The sequence below is a fragment of the Haplochromis burtoni genome, unplaced genomic scaffold, assembly GCF_018398535.1.
Source record: "Haplochromis burtoni strain Fernald_Lab_line unplaced genomic scaffold, NCSU_Asbu1 Contig_77, whole genome shotgun sequence".
Lineage (NCBI taxonomy): Eukaryota > Metazoa > Chordata > Actinopteri > Cichliformes > Cichlidae > Haplochromis > Haplochromis burtoni.
The window spans coordinates 2,153,166-2,178,146 of NW_024582438.1; the positions used below are offsets into that span (position 1 = coordinate 2,153,166).

General features: G+C 41.9%; 1 protein-coding gene across 1 annotated transcript in view; it reads right to left on the reverse strand.

Moving 5' to 3' along the window:
• Window positions 1–77: 77 nt before the first annotated feature.
• The window catches only part of camk1db (calcium/calmodulin-dependent protein kinase 1Db), a 26,761-nt gene continuing 1,857 nt past the window's right edge, over window positions 78–24,981 (reverse strand). Inside the window, exons 2-11 of the mRNA XM_005929051.3 lie at window positions 14,116–14,247; window positions 11,858–11,932; window positions 9,386–9,524; window positions 8,686–8,812; window positions 8,354–8,429; window positions 6,828–6,940; window positions 4,762–4,840; window positions 3,961–4,048; window positions 3,638–3,800; window positions 78–2,063 (exon numbers count right to left, since the gene is read on the reverse strand). Coding sequence (XP_005929113.1) covers window positions 1,912–2,063; window positions 3,638–3,800; window positions 3,961–4,048; window positions 4,762–4,840; window positions 6,828–6,940; window positions 8,354–8,429; window positions 8,686–8,812; window positions 9,386–9,524; window positions 11,858–11,932; window positions 14,116–14,247 — 1,144 coding nt within the window. The 3' untranslated portion in view covers window positions 78–1,911. The remainder of the gene's footprint in view (window positions 2,064–3,637; window positions 3,801–3,960; window positions 4,049–4,761; window positions 4,841–6,827; window positions 6,941–8,353; window positions 8,430–8,685; window positions 8,813–9,385; window positions 9,525–11,857; window positions 11,933–14,115; window positions 14,248–24,981) is intronic.

Sequence of the window (24,981 nt, forward strand, 5' to 3'; positions counted from 1 at the left end):
ATTTGCAGTATGCCATATAAACTGTACAGGCAATGGGTACAAAATCTAACTTAAAGCAAAAAGACAACCACCACACATGCAAACAAGCTTCTTTTTAATGCACAAATCTCTACAACTCCAAAGCACATTTCAGTAATAATATGTAATACATGCATACTGAGGGACTTCCAGTGCTTTATAATTTGCTTTCTTTTGCCGATCCAGGAGAGGTGGTGGGAAATATAGGGAAGACCAAAATAAACACAACCCAAAGCTTGTTGAGATTTGTATTTACAGTAAGTAAAAGCTCAAAGTCCATTTTGATATTCACCACATTTTCTTCTCTTTTTTTGGAATAATTCAAGATTGCAAAACCCTCAAAACTGGAGATGCCGTCGTGAAGGGTTTCTTTCTTTTCTCCTTTCATATTGAGCTGGTAAAAATCCAGTGGTTACCACAGAGAAAAATACAAAGACAGATGCCTTCACTGCTCTGTGTGAAAGTCTGCAGAGAGCGAGCGGTAAGGGAGAGAAGGAGAAAGAGTCTTTCTGCTAAATTCAACAGGCTGGTATGAAAGCACAGTGATTAAACACAGAGTGAGTGAGCCGTTTTCAGACCAGCCACTTCACGAGCGGAAGCAGAGCACGATATTTCAACTACTCAACTGGACACCACTGATTGGATTGGTCTCGACTCCTGAATACATTCGCATTCATTTGTAATTTTTTTCTTTTTTTTAAAAAACTACAGACATAAATTCACACGTCACTGGTCAACACTTTCTTTACATCCAAATATGATTCCAGGTTTTTAAAGGGAGAAAAAAAAAAACTATTTGGCAAGACTGCTTTAAAAGAAAGGAAACATCTCTGGCACATCAGAACAATATGCAGTATTTTAAAGGAATAACCTCACCATGTTCACCGAAACAGCAGAGCTTGATCACTTGGAGTTTGGTCAGCTTCACCTTCACGTCCCTGCAGATCCCTGAGAACTGGTCACAGAGCAACAACGCGTGGTCGCCCTCGTGTGGTTAAAGAGGACTTCACAGTCACGTTAATCAAGTCATCAAATAAAACCGCAATTACAAACTAACAACTAGTAGATACTGTATCGTACAATTCGGCAACTTCAGTTTGATTTAATAACACATTTACATGATTCTGCGACTGGTATTCTTACAAAAATTCATAACGTATTATAAGAAAATAAATATTCCATTACATTAGTGCAACGCACTAGTCCCCTCAGCGATCGCCGCCATGATTGAAAACACACCGTCCTGCTTCACGTCCACTCACTGAAAAGCTAAAAAGGAACAACATCACTACCGTCAGGAGTTTACGATGCCGTGAGCCAGAAAAAAAACAATGAGAAAGTTCAGAGTGCAGATGATGTCACAATTAGTAACCACAGCTTGAAGCTTATATTTCACTTGCATAACACAACTCCACTCAGCAGCTCCAGGCAGGACATCGACACAAGGCATACAGTGGAAGGTCCCGTCCCAAAACAACAGAAAAGACAGCAGCTTCAATAAAGAGTTTCCTTTAGTGTGGCACTTCGAGACCAGACACTCTTTTATCTGCCAGGCAGCCCTGATCCAGGCTGAGCACGGCCTCCACACAGTAACACCTTCGGTCGAGAGGCTCCCTTCACCCCACCTCTGTGCTTCCAGGTCTAAATGACAATGTGAAGGGAAGCAGAGTGGGAAGCTGTGCTGATCCAAATGGAGCTGAGCCAGCGCTCCTTAAATTCCTCCCGTTTCTTGTTTTTCGTTTTGGCAGAAACTGATGGGAGGTGGCGGGACGGGCAAACTGGGTAACGACACTGAATCACGAGGCCTGGGATGGGTTTTTTTTTTTTTCTTCTTTACCCACCCAAGTCTCAAAGCTCCGTGGTCTCCCAGCTCACCTCCCGCGGAACCTGGCGTCATTTAGTCCCCGTGTGGATGACGGTAACAGTGGAGGGTCGTGGCCTGGGTGGCTCGGCCGACGCTGGTGGCTCCTCTCGAGTGGGAGAGGGGGCATCTGAGTCCTGATGGTACGCTTTAGCAGCACATGGCAGAGGATCTATAGGGTGACCTGTGGGAGAAAAAGATTTCCTTCAGCAATGAATCACATGCCATTAACTCTAAGATAAAGAAAGTTGCCAACAAATAATAATGAGCACGACCACAACTGCTTGCTAGATCTCCTGTAACAATTGAACCCTGTAGTTGTAAGTTAAACGAATAAATATTAAAATATTGTAAATACTGGATTATTTAGTCATCTATACATGTTAATCACAACCCACAGTGCAGCTGATTTTTGCGTAAACAGCCCTTGAAAAACAGATCTACAGATGCTTCAGAGAAACAGTGTTTGTGAGCCTCTCTGTACGCCAATAAGAACCCATCATTTTATTCAGCTTCTGCCTTTTTATGACTACTTGAGCCTTTATTTGATCCTGGATCACATAAATGGTAAAACCATTGATAACACTTTCATGTTGTGCATTACAGCAGAGTGATTCAACTGACAGCGTTCCTGCTGGTTATTTTTATTAGCTTTCAATTTAAAAAAAATAAAATCCTCACATTTGAGAAGCCGCATTGATTTTTTTTCCCCTTTGTCAAAGATGTGTTTTTGTAAAAGTGGATCATTTTTATAATAATGTGCAAAAGTCTTAAGACAATCTGCATTTCTCTATATTTTTCTACTTTTGGTAGCCATCAGCTAGCTTGTGGTACAAGCTGGCTGGACGCTGAACCACTCTTCTTTGCACAATTGGTGGAGATCATTTAAATGGGTTGGTTTCCTTAGTCCACAAATTTTCAATATGATTGAGGTCGAGGATTCAGGAAAGCCATTCTAGAAGTTTAATGTTAGCTGTCTTTATGCATTACTACACTAGTTTTGATGCGTGTTTAGGCTCATTGTCCTGTTGGAACACCCAGTTGTGTCTAAGTTTCAAATAAATAGCTGGTGATTTGAGGTGAAGTTGAAGAATTTGGAGGAACCATACTGTTGTACCTCTAATTACTGATGACCATTTGAACCAAAAATTTTAAATTTGGATTAATCTGACCTGTTGCCACTGATTTTCAGTCCAGTACTTGTATAATGTGGAATACATCAGCCTTTTCTGTCCGTTTCCCTCCCTTAGATATGGTTTCTTAACAGTCACTCTTCTACTGAGACCATTTCTGATGCTTCAGCGAGCACTGGGCCAATCAACCGAAGCTCCTGTGTCCGGTCTTTGGTGGATCTTTTTTTTCAGTTTCTTAAGAACGTGCCTTTCAGACTGAGTAAAGAGCAGCCAATGTCCAAATAAAAACTCTGAAAGGCTTTCAGAAAGCCGGAGAGCTAATGCTCACGACCACTTTCAAAATCACTCCTTGTTAGGAAAATAGAAAGAAATAGGGGGGTGGTGGCTCAAGACTTTTGCACAGTGCCTTAAGCGCTGACATCAAACTAAATTCAACAAAAAATTAAATTAGGACCACATTTCACATGTTAAACTCCATTTAGACTGTTTAATTTGAAAAACCTCACAGCGCGAGAGCTTGTTAAACAGTTGTCATTTAGCTTAATGAAGTGGGCAGGAGAGTGAAAAGGCTGCGCTGAGCGTGGCACTAAAACTGAGATGTGGTCGTGTGTGAAATGTCACTCACAGTCCTTCAGGGAGAGCGGGGCGCAGTCCACAGACTGGCTCTTGGCTGGACCTCGGCTCTGAGAGCTGGACACGGAGCTGGAGCTGGAGATGCTGCTGCCAAAGCTGGTGCCCAGCTGCAGGCGTCTCATGTGGCGGATCACAGCGGTGGCGTTAAAGGCTTGCTGTGAAGAGATGTTGTAAACAGACAAGAGTAACCAAGACAGATTTCTGTAGAAAGACAAACGACTCCATGACTTTTTTCCCCCCTAAAAAGAGAAAATATTAGAATATAGTGTTTTTTTCTTTTGTGATATTGAACAACTGAGAAAAACGAAGTCTCACCCTCCATTTGCTTTTGGCAAAGTTTTTCCTCATCTGTCGACTGACTGACTCGTGTATGTTCTTACACAGAGCAGTGTCTCCAGCAATCCTGAAAACAAAACAAAAAAACAGATCAAACAATACACACAAACCAAAACAGCATTACCCAGAGGACTTATATTTGTATGTGTAAAATCCTCGTGCTGTTTTCCAATTTGCTGCTGTGATTTTTTTCCATTCAGCGAAAACGTCTTTGATTGATGGGGCGATGTTTCAGCAGGTGCTCGCACACCGTATCACGTTCTGCCTCATTCATCACAATATCTCAGCACGAAATATCGTCAATGAAAATCATTTCTCTCCGTTACGACACCTGTTACCGGTGTCACAAGCCACATATTTATATCAGAGGGACCACCTGCCCGAAACCTCGAAAATATGCATCGCTGGCTAAAGGACTTATTGGCCACCTCAGCTGGAGACAGCAGCCCACGCCATTTTTCTCGTTAAGCTCTGATGCAGGCCTGGGAAGACATCCCAATTGTTCATTAGAGTCCACATTCTTCGAGGATCCTTCACGACACCAGCCACTAATTGGCAGCCATTTATTCAGCAGATTTCTCTCCGAGGGCCGGCGATGCAGAGCAGAGGTGGACTCGCGGCTCGAAGCCATGGTGACAGATGACAGTGGGAGGACGAGCACTCCGTGATAAATGCGTAAGCCCGGCAATCTGCGTAACACTGCTGTGTAATCGCACCGAGATGTGTGGTTCCCTGTGATTGTCTGGATGGGACGCAGTGTGGCGACGGTCAGTTTCTCACCAGGGGTGCTGAAGGGCCTGATCGCAAGTAAATCTCTTCTCTGGATCCTTCTCCATTAGGCAGCTGATGAAGTCTTTGGCTGAGGAGGGAATTAAAAAACAAAAAGTCAAGAGTTCATCCAGATGAGAAAAAAAACTATATCATTCAGTAACAGGCTCCCACTCCTCCTGCGACCCTGAACTGGATAAGTGAATTTATATGATATTAATACAATTCTAGACAAAACGCATGTAATTAAATAGATAAAGAGAAACCAAAACTGCACAATAAATTCAGAGTTGAAGTCTCCAATTAAGTATTATTATTAGTTGACAACCATTAGAGTATTAATAGCGAATTGGTCCCAAGCCTGCATTCTTTCTAATGCCCAGCAGGTGGCAGTGAAAAGAAGTCTAAATATATGGAGGTCTATAGGAAAAATGAACTTCTGTCTCACTTGGTTTATGACCTCAGTAAATACTACCCTCATCAGTCTATGGTCTCATTCAGTAGTTTTAAGTCTTACTGAACTCAACGTGATGTTCATTTAGTAAATAATGACCCACATTAGAGTCAAAAGAGATGATGAGGCAAAGTATGCTTTAAGCCGGGCCGGCATGAACATGCAGTGTCTTTAGGTTTCTTAGTGATTTCTGCCCTTTGCTCAGCAGCCTCCTTTTTTTTCCTCATGATTTAAGCCCTCATTAAATGCTTTCCTAATGAGTCTCTTGTCTCAATCCCTACTTTCATGCCGTCCATAGAGACTGATCATTTATGTCCCATTTAGAGTAAAATAAAGTAAACAATAACAAGCAGGGTATTCTTTATTATCTGGCTACCCAGATGGCTACCCCGTGGCTAACATGCTGCGACCATACGAGTGTGCAGCAATGTGGGTGTCTCTGTCAGATCCACATATTGCTTGTTCAGAGATAAGATGCAGTAAGGTATGCAAGGGAAGCATTTCCAAAAGTATGTGCCGTGGCCCCCTGGAGAGCTGTGAAGTTACTGCAAGGTGGCTGCAAGAAGTCACTTAATGACAAAAAGCTTTTAATTTGTTTTATACGTCTTCTCTATAGAGGAAGTAAAGCTTCTACAAATTTACAATGTACATGTACAAAGCAAAGTGTCTGTAGATTAAAGTGAATCAATGAAAACACAAAGATGGAGATCCTTCATAGTCTCACATGATGATCAGAGCTGGTATTATAGGTTTGGACAGATGGCAGAAGATTTTGAGAGATTTCAGTTCAGGAATGGGCCCATGAAAGTACAGTTCTTAGAGTAGATTCCTTTTTGTTCTAAGGCTGTCGCTAGCATCCCAGCTGATTTCACAAATACACCTTGGCAAGGAAACTAGCCAGCTTGTGCTAACATTAGCTAACAAGCTCAACACACCTTTCAAATTATCATTACACCCAGTTTCAACAGACAAAAATATCAAAACTAAAAACTCTGGACTTCAAAACACACACAGAACCTAAAGGTGGCCAATTTTGATACACTTAGTGGCCACTTTCTTAGGTATCTGGTTGGACGCCCTTTTGCCTTCAGAATTGCTTTAAGTCTTTGCAGCACAGATTCATCAAGGTGCTGGATACATCTCTCAGAGATTTTGATTCATATTGACATGATAGCATCACACAGCTGCTCCAGATTGGTCAGCTGTACATCTATGATGTGAATCTATTCCACTGCACCCCAAACGTACTCTGCTGCACTGATATACAGTGACTGTGAAGACCGTTTGAGTACAGTGAACTCACTGTACTGTGCTTTGAGGGAAGGAAACAGCAACTGAAATAACCTGCTGTTACAACCAAGGTGCGCACAAGAGCATCTCTGAACTGAGCATCTTGTAGCAGATGAGCTACAGCAGCAGTAGACCACAGCAGTCAGCTAAGAACATGAAACTGAGGTGATGCTATCATTTCTTCTATTTAGTGACACAATTTACATTTTTGGATTTGGCTAACCATGGTCTAGTTATTTCTTCTATATAAAATTTCTAAGTAAAGTACAGAATTCATGAAATAGAAATGTTACCATATTTCCCTCCAACACAAAGACTGACAGCTAAAACTCACCAGAGTCAGATATGTCGTCCCAATACGGCGCGTCAAACTCATAGTCTGCCTTGAGGATCTGCTCAAACAGCTTCGAATCGTTCTCATCGTAGAAAGGAGGATAACCACAAAGCCTGAAAAGATGAAGAGGGTGCGATTACACAACGACGGCCAGTGTGAAAGCCATCATCAAACTTTAACCCAAATCTAAAAGGATTTGCTGTGATCCAATCTCATTTACAAGCAGTTTGATTTTTCGCATAGCACACAACAAGAGGCGCCTCCGAGGGATTATGGCGAGCACATGAATACAGAGAGAGAACAGTCAGAGGCACAGACGGTGCGGGCATTCAAATTACACATGTGCAACATGATTGGGAATTTTTGCATTATTATTATTACTAAACTTTTTTCTACAGCAAACATCAGGCAGAAGCGTCTTTTGTTAACATCAGAAACACTTAATGACCTTAAAATTCGCTGCACTTAAGGAAAAGATCATTACACCAGGGATCGACACCACTTTGCATAATTAGGTTGGCGGTTTTGTGTAACACTTTCTACTGAAAGCCTTCCAGGCTTTGAATTATAGGAAGAGCAGCTGTTTAGACTGCTTTTATGTACTGCACTTTATTACTTTTCTTAAGATATGAAATCCTAATTGTCCGCAATTGCACTCGTTTTATAATTTTACATACACAAGGTCAAGAAATGGGACCAATAGTCAGCCTGCAACCACTTCAGAGATCCGGGTAGTACAGAGGTGATTCCTAATAACTTAGTTGAATCGCTTAACCGCTTTTCATCTTTGTCCAATTCTTGATCTGCTCAAAAATACCAGCTTCCTAGCATTTAGCTCGTAGCATTACTGCGCACAGTACATCCTAATAGATCAGCTGACTGCATGACTAGAGAGACCGCCGTTTATCTTTCATTTTCAATCTTATTATCTATGTCATTGTGTTTGCTCACTAATATATCTCCCTTTCTTAATCAGGACACTTTGAGCAAAGAGGTTTTTAATCTCACTGAGGTTTTCCGCTCAGTTTCTGATCTGAATAAAGAGTTTCTGTTTAAATGGGGGCCTATTATGCTTATTTACAGCTCAAAGCTTCTTCTTCTTTGTAATTTAGGGACTTCACTAGAGGGGCTTTCTTTGCAAAAATCCCTACAGATTTTATGCTGGCAGTAAATAATCATTTTTAGCCATTTCGTTCCATTCACTCCTAATTGTCAAGGAATCCCCATGAGCACACTTTAGGGGAGATGCAGCTGGTTTTGGTGTTGTGGTCCATAAATAGGCTCTGTCTACTTGCTGGGTATCCCATGACTGTTGCAGATTTCCTTACATAAAAATGATAAATAAATAAATTTAAAAAAGTAGGAAGTAGAAAAACAACAAAGCTGTGAATCACAAGCTGATTCACTTTCTCATACTTTTACCTCTTTATTTGGAAGTTTGACCGTGTGTATAATAGGACAGAAACAAAGGAAAAGCATGCTGCCCTGTATGAGAACTAAGGCAGAATTTTAAAATGATTACTCACAGAATATAAGCGATGACCCCAATAGACCAGCAGTCCACAGCTTTACTGTAAGGTTTCTGTGCTAAAACTTCAGGAGCTGCAACAACAAAATGTTCTTTTTTAAAAACATCATATATATTTATGCAGTAAAGCAATGCTAGCAGTTTTCTGCATGCACGACGCCACAGAGGCTGGAGGACACTGTGAATATTTGGTCGAGTGCCTGAAGCAGATGGCTAAGGTTAACCTGCAGCTACTGGCAGATTAAATTAGGTCACGTTCAGCCAGCGAGACCATCTAATTGTCTCTGAGTAAGTTTTCAGCAAAGCCAGGGCGTCAGAGGGCATCCTCACCGACGTATCCTGGCGTCCCACAGGCGGTGGCCATCACGCCACCTGTTCCCTCCATCTTTGACAGGCCAAAGTCACTGATCATGATCTTTGAATCGTCGTGAGGACTGAAATACAGCAAGTTCTCAGGCTGAAAGCATAAAAGAAGACAAAAGCTGAAACCTATGCATTTGCATGTCTGTCTGCGTTTAGTTAGAAGTCATGTCATGTGTGCGCTGGCAGCAGCTGTGGCAGTTCTGTCTACATTTTGCTACGAAAGACATTACTTAAGCTATTTTTAACAACTTTTTACACAGTCTCTAATTGGATTAAATCATAAAGCCGCAACATTTTACATCTAAAAGGTCAAGTCTGGACACACATGGATGTAAACGTTAACTTGAGTGGTTGGTGGAAGGCAGCCACCAGATGATAATCAGATTCTTCCGATTAGACTGATGTTAGTCACCAAGACATTAAGATGTCAGGCAAAATGTGACATCCAGGAAGCTCTGACGGTTTTTCAGAAAAGGAAAATCCCTGACATTTAACCTTTGCGGGTCATGAGTAGTGAGTATAATGGCACTCGCACAGGTTGAGCAGCGGGGATTTCCTCCTTACAGGGTGACTGAAGAGGTTTCCTGGTTAAGCACTAAAAGTGCAGTCAGCTCATCAACACCAACAAAAAAAGAAGTTTGACTATGAATATCAAATACCGCAGTACCTTTAGATCTCTGTGTACTATGCCCATGGAGTGCAAATAGTTGACTGCGTCCAAAACTTGCCGAATAAGCCGACTGGCATCCATCTCTGTGTAGAAGCCCTTTTCTACAATGCGGTCAAACAGCTCGCCTCCAGACACCCTGTCAGTCCACGCACACAACAGCAGAGGGAAAGGTTACATAAAACTGTATTTGCAGTGCTTTACAAAAAGCAGGCGTAAGGCAAAGAAAGATTAAACGCATTACTGTTTTTCATTTTATGTATCACTGTTTGCTCTTTCTAATTTGATATTTCATTTTAACACCACAAATTCTTGCCTGCTTGCATTTTCCCCTTGAAGCTGAAATGAATGAAAGGGCCCTTGCACAGGAAAAGTGTGGGCTTCTTTACTTATTTGTACCTGCACGAAAATCTCCAAACCAACACTCCGGATCGCTCAAACAGCCTTCCTGTTGAAGTTCACCCTCAGGGATTTCCTCTAAGTCTCTACTGAAGCTCCTTGCATGCATTTCTATAGTTTAGTCACTTCTTGTATAATCCAATTTATGCCTGCAGTTTAAATTTGTTTAGCTTTTAGTCACTTCCCAATGTAATAGTTTTTTTATTTGATTAAAATAAACAACTTATAAAACACAACAACCTGTAAGAAGGAAGGAAAGGAAGCTAAAAATAGGCGTCTTCTTGTTTGCTTCATCTGTATGAAATGATCTACTTTGAGGCTATGAAATATTGCTAAAGCTCTAAAATACCTTCTTTTTTAATTCCATCTATGATGACTCATTATGCAGCAGTCGTTTATTATTGTTTGAAACTGATGAACCAGCTATTTTCAATGACTTTAAACTGCAGCTAACTAAGGGAAAACTCCCACCAAAAACACTGACTCATATTAAGTTAAGAATATGCGCTTTCATATAGTGCTACCAATAAGATTTACGTAAGTGAGACTTCGGAAACACTAAGCACCTTTGAGAGATACAAAGAGGCCGGGTAATGGATGGCTAAATTGCTGGTGCATCACTCACAAATGCTGTGAAATTATCCGGGGAGGGAAAAAGGTGTCAGAAATCATGAAGACGTGCAGTTTGCAGGAAAACGGCATAATGGCAAAGAAGAATTTCTGCAGAGTGCCTTTTATTCCACAACTTCACTCCACAGACAGCTATGCATGTGCTCCTCATTGTTGCTATAAGGATAGTCAAAGGAGCTTGCAAAGAAAAGCGTCTGGACTTCTTTAAGTTGCTTGAAGACGTTTCACCTCTCATCCGAGAAGCTTCTTCAGTTCTAAGGTCAAATGGTGGAGAGTCCCAGATATAAACCTAGTGGGAGTATCCACCCACAGAGGGACAAAAGGACCCCCTGATGATCCTCTAATCGCCTGACCCAAGGTGTGAAACTGGGTGTGGGTCCTGCTGTGAGATGCACCCACCAAACCTGCTTCCCTTACATCAGGGGTGTCCAACTCCAGGCCTCAAGGGCTGGTGTCCTGCAGGTTTTAGAGGTGTCCTTGATCCAACACAGCTGATTTAAATGGCTAAATTACCTCCTCAACATGTCCTGAAGTTCTCCAGAGGCCTGTTAATGCAATAATCATTTGAGTCAGGTGTGCTGACCCAGGTTGATATCTAAAGCCTGCAGGACACTGGTCCTTGAGGCCTGGAGTTGGAGACCCCTGCCTTACATGATACCGCTGCCCTCTCATTCAAATATCGTATCGTTTAGCTCCAAAATAAATAAATCAATAGCCCGCAAGTATCCCATATGGCAATGCTGATGGTACAAAACAGTGACTATGTCCATCTTTTATATACAGTCTATAGCCACCATCCGATTTCAAAAACACTAATATGGCAACAAGGTCGATCCTCAGTACAAGGTCTGAAAAAGGCACTTCACTGACCAGCAGATCAGCTGTCACTGTGGTTACGTCCATCTTTTATATATAGCCTGTGGATCTATGCACATCTATTAAATTATCTGTGATATTTGTTTCTTTCTTAAAAATAAAATTCAGTAGTGTCCATTATAAGCATGTAGCTCCTTGTAAAATCTTTGTAAAAGCTCCTGCTTTTTTTTGCCTCTAAAGTTAAGCCAAGCTAGCTGTTCCCAAGTGTTTCCAGTCTTTATGCCAAGCCAAGATAACTCGTGGGCTCAGCTTCATGTTTACTGGACATATAAGGGAATGTCAACAATATACTGATTATTATCTCTGCAAGAAACACAAATGTGACCTAAAGGACTGCATGGAAACATACTCGTTAGTTATTGTTGTTTTTTTTAAATTGCACTACTCTTACAAAAATGGACTCCTGTCTCTTTAAAGCATTGCTGCATTTACTTCAGCAAAGATGTCTCAAGGATATTAAAGACACTTACTCAAGCAAAAAAAACAAAGCAACAAAAAACCACATTATCAAAATGACAAGCCAAATGGGAAGCAAAGAGCTGACCAGTGGTGGCTTGATGTACTTACAGCTGCATTATGAGGTACAGGTGGTTTGAGCTCTCATAGATGTCCTCCAGAGCCACTATATTCTCATGCTTTATCCTGCAGAAGGAGAAAAGAAAATTCACTTTTCTTGCTGTCAGCTTCTGTTCATTTCAGCACAGGCTACGAATGAGGTCTAATTAGACTTTTCTTTGGTTAAAATGATGCCCCGTCGACTGAAAGCCCTTTTTGCTTTCCATTATAGAATATGTGCACGTCCACAGTTACGAAAAATGAACCTAGTGTAATGCATTGTTCATACAGGGTGGGGGAAATAAAAAAAAAACCTTTTGTAAATGGCAGCGAGTGTGGGGATTCTTAGATGACACGGAGCGATGAGTCATGAACGGCAACCCCTGTTAGCGGGAGCACCTGAAGAAAATAACACAGATGCTGGGAGAGCCTGTGTCCAGGTAACCAAGATAGGGAAAAAAAAGTGTGCAAAGGCAAGGTGATACACAGATGACAGAGTATCTTCAGAAGGGCCAGTGTGGGGGTGGAAAAAGAGGAGGCGGGGAGAGTCTCAAAGGACCAAACAATCTTCACAACTTCTCTCCTTTTCAAAGTCCAGAATGAAAATGAGGTTTCGGTTTGAGGCCTGTTAGACTAACACAGACGAGTAAAGGGTAAGAGGACGAGAAGGAAAATGGATGCGTAACCATGACAGGGAGGGGGGAAAAAAAGAGAGGAAGTCAAAGGATAGCAACTGTAACCAGGCACTCACTTCAAGAGTGAGTGATAACTGAGCTTCTTGCAGCAATTACCCATCAGGCCCTGGAGGAGGATGGAGTGTCACCTGGTGTCAGAGCAATCCTATCATACCCTGTAGGTGTGTGGGTGTGTGTCTATGTGTGTACACACAAAATAAATCGATAGATGGGATTAGGTGAGGAAGTCACTTAAGCCCGACAATGACTGTTAAATAAACTGAGACTAAATAAACCAGCTCAGGGTTGCAGAGAAAGAGAAACAAGTTTCCCTAGAGGATGACACAAACCTTGCTAAACAACCCTGCAGCTGGGTCAACAAAGTTCCTCAAAAGGCCACTTGAGTCTCGCTTCATCATTCAGTGAAGTTAAAATACCAAACTTTAAATCAGAGATAAACATGGCACAGTAAAAACAATTTAACAGAGATTTTGCCAGGCTTCACTGACTTGGAGTTCAGCAATGTTAGCTTGAGATAAAAGGGTTTTTGTTTATTAAGGGCACCATCTGTCAAATATTTTTTTGTGTGTGGATTGTAAGCATAGACTGTATATAAAAGATGACCACAGTCATAATTAAATTACCCACTGGTGACTGCTTAACATTTTATGAACACCATCTTGGTGTTTTGAAACTTGATGGCATTAGCGCGAGGCGGCTCTAGCTGAGATTTTTATGGGGACAGAGCAAGTTCGTAGAGGGCCGTGAAGACCTGGTTTGGTAGCCCCTACTGTTCATTCAGCTGAATTCTATTATTATGCTTACACTAAGCAATGCAGTTCGGTAATAATGAAAAACTTAAACATCCATCGCCTGATAAGTTACTGCAGTGCAAGTTTAATTTAATTATTTGGTTAACAGTAGCAATGTGCAGCAATCATGGTAACAAGCATGATGGAGCTGATGGGCCTGTGCAGCTCCAGCTTCTACAGCTACTTTTAAACCGCTGAAAATTGCAAAACAAATTAAATGTGTTGAGGACGTTGTGCGCTCACAGTCAGCTGTTCTAGTGTGTGGTGAGCTCATTAATTCACTTCTGCACCTAAACAACATCTCTCTCCTGTTCACCCCCTGCTTTGCCTCTGCAATCTAGAAGATATTTTTGCACTTTTATGACTGCTACATTTCTTTATGAGTGCACTGAGCGTGTATGGTTGTAATTATGTTTAGCATGTCTGAATGGAAGTGCATTTTTCAGCTTTGTGGAATAGCAAAGTGTCTTGAGTCAAATGTCCCCCCCTGTCATAGCTAGCTGTTCGCCCTCTGTATACGCTCTGCTCTCAACCCTGAACCCAAGTCTGCTGCCTTTTTTATACAGTCTCAGTGATTGCACTGTCCTGAGGTCTGTGCTCCAGTTCTGGTGCATGAAATTCTACTTTATGAGTCAGGTTCTTTTCCAGATTAGCAAGTCTCTATATCTGTGCAATGTGCAGTCTTCTCACGAGCTTGGAAGCATTAGCTGATAACTAGGGCACCGCATCATCCAAATACGGTCACTTCTGGCACTTTTACACGCAGCCTTTTTAAGGTACCTACTTCCTTAGGACGGCAATTTCGTTTTCAATGCTCGTCTCCTTCCCCTTGAGCGCTTTTTTCGGGATACACTTGATTGCAACCATCTTCCCCGTGGCCTTCTCCCGAGCCATCACCACTTCAGAAAACGCACCGCTGGAAGAAAGCAAGACAGAAAAAGAGAAAGAGTCCTGCTTTATATGCGCTCAGACAATATTGACACATCATCAGTGAGTAGATAGGGGGCACTCAGAGGCACACAGGCCAGAGTACACAAACAGCATATTGGGAATATTTACTGAGAACTGGCCAAGTCCCCGACTATGGCCAGCAGCCTTCTGTGCTGGCGTACGCTTGACGCTTGTGCGCAGCCAAAAGCACAGCAAACACTTTTAAAACCTCGAAAAAAACCACCCATTTAGGATGGCAGATAGCGTGTCTTCCTCTGCCATCTGCTTCCATACGTGAGCGCCTTTAAAAAAACAAAAAAAAAACAAATTAGGGGAATATTTGCTCAAGCAATCTGTATCTGTTGCCATGATACCACATAGCTAATAAAGCTTGCTGAGCAGGAAGCGTGGTGACTTTTTTCCTTGTTTTTATTGCACACCTTCAGGATGGTTCGATGTCAAGCTCTTAAAGATTTACTGGGTCACGTGAGCTGGGCTTATTATGATCTAAAAGGCAGATTATTGATTAGCACACAGTCTTACAACTCTGATGTCTTTCATTAGGATTAAAGGATAACACAGAGGAATTATTATTCAAAAAGGTGGTGCTGTAATATATCATGTAATTATTATAAGAAGACTCCTTATGACAAAATTACTGAGTTTCTTTTACTCAAGTTGCAAAATCAACCATCACATTTAAGCCCAAAATAGTTTGAAATATTTATGTTACTTCCTGTATGTTCCTTTTACATCTGAAGGAGCAGACATTAGGGCTTCCTCTTACAAGTATATCTATATTATCCACTTTTCCGGTTTCTACGTGCTTTTACATGTTGTTCTTATTGTAATGTTAGAGTATTGGTCTGTTCTCGGTTGGTGAGAACGGGTCTCCACCAGAAGATTCTGGCAGCAGATCCAGAGCACAGTAAAGACCACAGACACCAGCTGCAATTCAAGATAAAAGAACTGGAGTCTGTGCAACCTGCAGGATGAGCTCCTTCCTGGAGAGGCATCTGAATGATAAATGACTACTACTAAAGTACCACGGCCAGTAGGGCTGTGCCACATCATGTTACTGAATTTCCCGGAGGAACCCACCCGAGGGATTAATAAAGTTTCATCTATGTTGTCTGCAACAATACCAAGTTTAGCAACAAAATCCATCTACATGCAGGCTATAACGAAACAAGCCCAGGCATGTCTGAGACGGAGAGTCCATGTCCGCCTGACAACAGTTTAGTTCTTCAAGTACTAAATTGTTGTCACAGCTGCTCCAACAAAGCATAGTATGTTTCAAAATATGCAAGAAAACAATTCCAGCTAAAGATGGAAACAAAAAAATTCTTCAAAGAAAGAAAAATATCCACATCATTTATTACAACCAGGCTACCGAGGAGGAGCTGCTACAGCTGGCGACGCGTCACCCCAGGAAATAAATGTTTCTCTCGTGCATAGATGATGACTATAGGCAGTAGGTTAAACTCCCTTCAACCCAATGCCATAACCTGATGTGCACCTCTCAAGAAAAGTAACTGCACATCGGGTTATGTGGACACAGCACGCTGAAGTGGTTTAGATTTCCCGCTGAAGCATATTTTTTTCAGTTTTATTAGGTGACAGTACTGACAAGTTTTTTTTAACTATTGTCAAAACTGGAAACTTGTTTCAATAGATTCACACTACTAATTGGGAAGTACGTGATAATAATGGCAGCTCATTGGAAAAGAAGGAAAATGCCCTTTGTTTATTACATTACTGGATCAAAATTAAAGTCTATGTGTGGATATACAGAAAGTGATGATCTACAGTGTTCCTAAACCTAGTGCGACTAACATCAAAGGCTCCATTGTGTTTTCATAGTGTAATCACCACCTCCCAACAGGCTGTAAACTCAGTGCCACTGGCTGCAGTAAGTCCCACCATGGCCATCAAATCCACGCTAATCCCCCATCCCTCCCTCTTACAGAGGGGGGAGGGTCAGTCAGTATCGTGGTACACAAACAGAGGCCTGTGTGGGCAAACGCACACTACTTGGTTGCAAAGCCATGCTCCAGGTGTGATGAGGTGGAGCGCACTCACCGCAAACAGAACGGTGAAGGCTGGAAGCGTGCGCCCTTCTGACTTGACCTCATTCTGACATATGATGTGGGACCGTATGCAAATTCAAGGGCTTGTGCAGGTGAATGAGTTGGTGCACTACTTGCTGGCCTGTTACAGCACTATCTCCCCACCACAGCTGCTGCTGCCATTAAGGCAATGGGCGTCATTCTTATTCAGCACACGCCACCAATTTCCACAGCTGTACGGACATTCGAAGTGCAAAATTCCTCCGCCATCAGCACGCGCCGCCTGACAAGCAACTCTCGAGCGTGGTTTTTCAGAGCATGTGTTCTGCTTTCTGCAGCAAAGGAAACACAATGAAGAAAACCACAGGAAGCCTATGAACTCACTGAGAGAGCATGGTTAAGGGTGTATAACACGGTTTCGGTCCCCCTTGCTCACTAGACTGACAGGCAGCAACATCACTTCCTGTGAATGACAACTTACAATGTCAATGCATGAAGCATGACAAACTGTGCTGCAAGCTCTGACTCAATTAATTCTATTAGTTCATAATTCACAGGAAATAATACGTGTGATCTCTGCTAGAAGCATGCATATGGCAATGCTGCTGCCCACACACTGCGTGTGCACATGCATACACATGGATGCAGTTATGCAAGAATTAAAATGATCAGACAAAAACTAAGTTTGCCAAGTAAAAAACTATTAAAGCAAAAGTGATGAATATTTTCAAGCTCCATGTTTCAGATTTGAGAATTGACCTACTCCAATCTAGCAAGTGGAATTAGTTTAGTATTTTATAAGCTGCATAATTAACTGAGGAGTGACAATAATCATTAGCGAAAGTGCAACTTAACTAAACAGCCATTTGGGAGCAGCACTAAGTGATGAGAGAAAGAGTCATCGAAATTGGACCCTTTATTGAACCTTATCTCAATCTATTACGCACAATGAAAATGACTGTATGCCTGCAAACTGTTCCTGACCCAGTGTCAAAGACTGCACAATCAAGTCAGCACGCTGACTCAATAATGTCTGAATTTTAAGTTCCTCCCAGAGCCACAGAGCTCCCCGTTTCGCTGCTCTTGGATGACAGAACGAGCTGTGTGTGACAGTCTGCAGTCACACAACACCACCATGTGCAGATATCCAACTCAAACTGGCTGACTAATGCGAAATGTGGGCTGCTCTCTGTATGAAACCAGAGGCTGATGCTGCAGATGCAGATGCAAAGCGAGCCTCCTATCTCTCATCTAGAAGAAAAAATAAATAAATTCTAGGCCACGACCTCAGCTGGTTGTTCTTGGCGATTATAAAAATGCGGGGCAATTTTGACGGAGGAAGTACGTTCATGGAGGAGGTGGCGGGCTTTGACAACAGAGCCTTGCTTACTGATATTCACAGACGGTGCCTGCATTGTGTTACTGCGGGGTAATCACACTGATTCATCTTGTGTAAGATGCATTAGAGCGGGCAGTTACGCAACATATGGGATGGAAGAGTCGGAAGTCGATAATCCAGGTAAGGTAATACCTAAAGTCATTCCTGAAAAGTGAGGAGACACCTTTAAATCAGACACAGAAGTGATGATGAAACCTGAGTCGAGTTCGAAATCAGTTCAGGGAAACCTTGTGGGCTCCCTCATTAAGACTGGAAACCAAAATCTAAAGTCAGGCTTGTAGGATACAACATTTTCTCACAGAAGGCTAAACTGCTACGATGGTGGCTTAATTCAACATGTAATTTTACAAATTTTCAGCCACGATCCCTCAAAATCTGCTATCATCACTGTGCAGTTACACAAAAGACTATTTTTAATCAGTCTTCACACAATCATCTGCTCAGCTGGGTATTTTGCTCCTCAGTCTGAATTTTTTTAAACTATAGTGACTAGAAAATTGTGAAAAGGACACAGCCTTCCACTTCCTGCTTTAGACACCATTCCTCTCATTATTAAACCCCAAAATCTGACAAAACTTTGGCCTCTGCAAGGAGCGGCTGAAGAAAAAAGAAAATCCAAGTAAAAGTCAAATCACCCAGTTGTGGCCCAATGAGTACCAGAGGCTCAATTATGCAAATCATGCAAATAACCATACTTTTATTGTCTATGTGGAACACATAAAGTAGTGCCCTTCAGCCATAAATGAAACCATAGAAAGTCTGGTGATTACGCTTCTCCACAAAGATGAGTCAGGCCTTGAGCACACAAACTTTCACAGGACCTGAAAATGCATTACAGAGAATGAACACACTACACAAGAATTTCTAAAGCCTAAATTGTTCATCAGTCCACAATAAGGCAAAGTGTCCACAATGGAAATTCAGGAGTGTTACTCCTCTCCCTAGGAGTGGGTGTCCTGCAAAGCTCGCACCAAGAGAACAGCGTGTAATCCTGAACGAGGTGATAAAGAACCCGAAGTAACAGCTAAGCACCTGCAAAAATCTCTACAACTTGTTAAAAATCCCATTATTAGGGGGAAAAATAAAATTCTGAATAGAAATGATGTTAATGGAAGGACATGAATGTTCCACCAAACTTCTGGGATGTTCTGCAGGCAAGGTGAGTTAGAAGCTGAATGTGGCACACTATGTTTGAAGCTTAGTTGAGGGAACAATGAAAAAGCAAGAACTTTTAGAGGAAAGTGTGATGTGAGGAGAGGTTGGCAGATGCAGATATGACAAAAATGACCTGAAGCAAACCACTGAACGGTCAAAAGAAAAAGACAAAGATTCAACATCATTGCCCTGATGTTAACCAATATGGGATGCTGTGGCAAGACCTGAAATAAGAGGAATTTTGATGATATCTGATTGTTGTCCAAGTCTCGTCAGCAGCTGTAGGACTCATCTAATGGAGGTTGGTGCTACTAATGGAGCATAAGCTGCATCTGTGCGCTTGCAAAATACATCCAGTCCCTTTAAAACTTCAAACTTCTGGGACTGATCTGGTCAGTTAAGCAGCGGGGTTTGTTAATCAGTTTCAGCTGCTTTGGTGTTATTAGGTAGTTCGGCTCCACCCGGATAGCATATCAATATGTGCCATCGCCAGAAGGTCTGCTGTGTCTCTCAGCACAGTCTCAAGAGCATGCAGGAGATTCCAGGAGAGGTAGTTACTCCAGGAGAGCTGAAAAGGGCCGAAGGTACTTAACCCATCACCAGGAACGGTATTTACTTGGTTATGGAAAGAGAAACTGGATCAGTACTGCCAGAGAACTACAAAATGACCTCCAGCAGGCCACTGATGTCAGAAACAGAGTTCATGAGGGTTGTCTGAAGGCCGACGTCCACCACTGTGGAACCCAACTGGCATTTACCATAGATTACCACAACTGGCAGGTCGACCTGTGAATAAACTAGAAATTAACAGTTTTTCAACAAAAATGAATCTGGCTGAATCAACTGACAGAAGAGTTTGCCACTTACTGAATGAAGAGATTTAGCACTTTAGTAATAGAAGAAAAATGCAAAATATTGTCTGTAGTAGAGTAGGCTGAATATTTTAATGTTGGGTTCTGGTTTAAGAAATGCCAGTTTGCAGAAAAATAAATCAAACATTCCCTGCAGGAGGGGGATTTCTCTCCAACCAGCCAAAAATGGCTTTCTGCCTGTTAAACGAACTCGACTAATACATCCAGTGAAATCCAGCAGCTGTTAAGGTCCCTACAAGTGGAGCTGGGAGCCATTATTCTAATACCCTGTGGACCTCAGGCTACTTTCCAGTAATGTGCAATTTGAGGTCACTGGACTGATGATGAAAAAGAGAGCGATGGTCAGTTTACAGGCTGTTAAGAGCTACTGGTGCCCACAAAGAGCTGAAAAAAAGGTTTCTGCCAAATATTTCCCAAGAGCACAAGATAATCTTGTCTGAAACCACAGATCAGTCTGTCAGATAGCAGCTGAATTATTTTAATAAGTGCAATTACATTTCCTGTGCTCTGATACAGGGCAGCTTTGTATCCTTCCAACTCTCCGAGTACACTGGATAACACAACATGGCTGTGCAGGCATTCACTGCGGTCAGAGGTGCCACGGATGCAAATGGAAATGTCTGTGCACAGTCAGTGTAGATGGAGAACAGCAGTGATGGTGGGAAGTGGTAAACAGTCTTCTTCAGGCAGAGCAACCAAGGTCCTCTATCATCCTAGTTGCCTAGCTTCCACTTTCACGGCATTCATGCAGCTTTCAAGGACCCAACTTGTTTCAGAGAATTATCAATGTACAGAGGCAACAACAGTCACTTCAAAACCAACAAGTGGGGCTCTGTGAGAGGACAGCTCAGTTTAATATTGGTGTTTATTTATGAATGTCAAACTTAGAGAAAAAAAAGATAATTTTCCTAAACTGGAAGCTAAGTGAGGACAACTTTGACACTGCAATTTCAGAATGTGGGATGTAGAACACATCACAAAACACTCAAAGCAGATGTAGTTGGAAAGCATTTTGGACTGCATTTGAGCCACAAAATGTAGGGAAATAAATAATGTTTTAGAAGATTTGCTTTAGTGAAGTACAGGTGTGCAGTGCTCTATGCAGTCCTGTGAAAGTGCTAGGCACACCATTACTGCTTCCACGGGAACTGATAGGGTAAGTAGCAGCCAAGAGCTGATAATCAAATACACTTGATTAACTGATCATCAGCAAGCGGGAGAACCTCTATAAAAGGAGAGGTTCTGGCAGTTTGCTGATCTGGAGCATTAAGGTGTGCATTAACACAATCCAAAGTCTTCCCAGGAGTGGACGTCCCAGCAAATTCACCCAAAAATCAAACCATACAATGCAATGCTCAAGCCAAATATCTGCAGGTCTCAGTTAGCATGGAAAATGTTAAAGTTTATGACAATATGATTACAAAAAGACAGAACAAGTCTGGCTTGACAGGACAAAGCTTCTTCTTTTAGAAGAACATGGTAACACAAGTTAGCTTAGCAAAGTTACATCTGAACCAATCACTTCTGCAACAACGTCCTTTGGACAGATGAGACCAAACAGGAGATCTTTGCTCATAATGAAGATCAAAGCAAAGCATATCAGCACAAACACCTCATATGAACTGTCAAACACGGTGGTGGAGGGGTGATGATTTGGGTTTCTTTTACAAACACAGGACCAGAGGCATGTACGACAAAGCAGAATTATATCTTATCCAGGTAACTTTGTGGTTACCGGGGTTTTCTGTACTTACAAAGAACAATCATTTCTTACTAGGGTGGATCCCCCATAGTAACTTATTCTGCAAACCTAGCCTGCTCAAGGAGTTGAAAATCAACAGGTATGAAATCACCGACTATTGACCAATCAATTCTCTGGTAATCAGCATCACTAATCAGCAGCAAGATCGATTTTTATTAGTGTCTAAAGTTTTTGTGTTTCCCAAATGAACATCAGTAATAAATACAGATTCTTAGATGCTGTTTTCTTCCTTGACTTTTTCAACTTTTTTTTTTACCAATAGGCTGTAAACAGTCTTGCTATTCAATATGCATCAATAGATGAATCAAGTCACCTATTTGTTCCTTTGGACTTTATATCAATCACAGGTAGACTAAGCCTACATTTGAATTCTGTTTTTGTATTTACATGCCATTAGAACATTAAACATCATTGGGGCTTTCGATGAAAGAATAAAAACTAATGGTCCAACGAGATCATAATCCATCAGATTCTCCCACAGTTGGCAAACAGAATAAATTTTATTAATATAAAAGTTCTTTTCCACTTTTACTGACCACAAAAGGAGATCGATCAAAACAAATAAATGTGATTGGTCAGATGATGCCAGCACCACCCCTTTCATGTGAACTTGCTCGTATCTAGATCAGGACAACCAGGGTTAACATAGCGAGCTGATAACACTGGCTTCACAGAAAGCTGGTTAAGGTAAGTGGATCCAGGTAACTGGAAAAATACCCTCTGCATGTCGGGTTTACATTCATAGTACCTGGGCACGTTGCAGTCACCGAGTTAACCATGAACTCATCTGCATGCTAAAGTACTGTAAAGTGAAATGTGAAGCCATGTTTTCAAAGCTTGACTGAAAAACTGCTGAAAACAAAAAGAATCAAGGTGGTGCAATGGTCCAGTCCAAGCCCAGACCTCAAGCCCATTGAAATGCAGTGACAGGACATTAAGAGAGCTGTGCATAAATAAATGCCAACAAACCTCAATGAACTGAAGCAGACAAGGGGGACAAAACTCCAAAATTCCTGCACAATGATCTGAGAAGCTGATGACGCCCCATGGAAAACAATTACTAAACATGCAAGCTCTAAGGAGCCTGAAAAGAAAGTGACTGGACTAATTTAAATTTCTTGAAGACATTTCATCTTTTATCCAAGAGACTTTTTCCAGTTCTAAAACCAAACGCTGGAGAGTCCCAGGTATTTAAACCTTATCGGGATTTAAGAACCTGTTCCTTAGACCACCATGACCTGGATGACTGAGAACCTACAGATTTACTAAACATGCAGTTTTTATATCCCATTGACCTCCGACAGCTATGGTTCACCCCTATTCATTTAGAAAGGGGTCCTCAAATAACTCCTAATAAGCATTACCAAAATGGCTTGCTTTAAAAGAACGGGTTCATTCTCACGTCTCTCATAAAGTCGGGAGGAAGCTGCTGGTGGAGACCAAAACAGAACAATTAAACTGGGGTTAATATTAAGCCTCTGTTCATCAAGTGGACAGAAACGCAACTCAACCTGAAGAGAAATGTGGCCGGTGTGTTAACAGTAAGTTCAAAATTTTAAGCTTTAAAGATAATAAACTATGTAATAGACACATTATCTATATCAAACTCATCTGTGGCATTAAATACAATCCAATTATCGGGTTGCTGAAGTGTCTCACCTCACTGCATCTTACATAAGACTCACTTATACAAGAAATCTTGCATAATGGACTTAAAATGTTTACACAATGGGGAAAATAGCATGCTGACAGTCAGACTCTAGTATGTTAGTAATATCTCAGTCAAATACTTCAAAATCTCACAACTCTTCGCCCACTGGGATGTCTGAAGCTGCACTCGGGTAACGTCAGCTTACTTAACTTGCTCCAACAGGCTATCAAGCAGCTTAGGGGCCTAAAATTAGGCCAAAGTCGAGCAGAGCTGAAGTGATGAGGACTACCTTTCAGTGGTGAAGATCTCATTAAATCAACAACAACAAAAGAGCTGGGAGAGAAGAGCGGCCAAGACCATTATAGTGTCACGGCCACAAGCTTCCTGTTCTAAAAGTCCTATCAGTTTCTGATCAGCCGCTCTGGCCTCCAGCTACTGTTCGGATCTCATCTCTTTGTTCTCGTCTTGTTCGCACCGATGTGAACTTTCTTTGCAAGAGGGCATCCAAGCATCTCAGAAACAATGCGGGCAGTCGTTGAAAAGAAACATTCACCTCCTTTATCTCAGGAGGTGTGATCATTGCGGTGTGCGTTTGAGAACGATAACACATTCAGAGCGTTTCGAAGAATAAAGGTGACGAGGTTAAAATGCAAAGATCCACTCTAAGCATGAAATGCATGATTAAAGATCAGTAAAATTAACTTTAACAGGCAGAATAGCCATTAGTCCAATGTTACTATGCATCAGGTTCTTAGGTTTGCCATTGTAACATAAGAAGGAAACACTTGTGAAAAGCACATCAGAACAAGAGCACAGTAAATTTTTTAATGAGCTTTCCATGTTTTCTTTGGCAGCAGGACACTTCCAGAGGGATGATCCCTCTCGGACAGCGATTTGGAAGCCCGACAACTGAACCAACAGTTGAAAGGTGGAGCAAGAGGAGGAAGAGGAAGACAATCTGTCACCTCCTTCGACCAGCAGCACTTCCTCTTCCATTTTAATCCCCAGCGAAAGCTGCGAGCTCGCTGGGCTTTTGTGCCCCAGGTGGCCTGTTGTGAACCTGGGAGTGCAACAACAAGCCACTTCCTGATTAAGATGCGTAGGAACAAGTAAAAATGGCCCTTACTCGAATTCAGCCAGCCAGGCAGGAGGAGTACACGCTGTACGGTGTGTGCCATTACAACCGAGTGCTGACGAACCAGCCCCGCAGATGTGTGCTGGGTCGTGGGCAGAGGGTTGTGTGTTCCTCCAACCTGGCCATTGTGTGGACAGTAAGTCTCAGTGATGATGATGATGATGATTCACTGGTCTTATTCAGAGGCTCTTCACATACAAATGAAAGCCTTGCGGGGGGTGAAAGAAACAGAAAAATCAGAATTGCCTCTAGGCAGGAATGTCTGACTGTTTAGTCCAGCAGCTGAAGTGTTGAGTGCGCTTTATGAATCACCAATCTCAGAGAATTTTATGATGCTGCTAGAAAAAAAACAAAAACAAAAGAAAGCACAGCAGATCTGCAGTCACGCTGAACAGCTCAAGTTTCCCCAAAATGAGAGGATGATGATAGGATACAGACTAATCAAAGTTTACACAAGGGGACGATGCTCCGAAGAACAAGCCACATAACCATAGTGACCAGAGACCTGTCTTTTTGGTTTTTTTTACTGTGCTTGACACCAGTTTCAGCTAAATTAAAGAAAACAAACACGTTTCCTTGGAGAGACTCCATCCCTCAGCATCTCATAACAACATCAACACCACAATGACTACTTCTCAGGAAAGAGGAGGGGGAAACCATCTCTCTGGGGGGGGGGG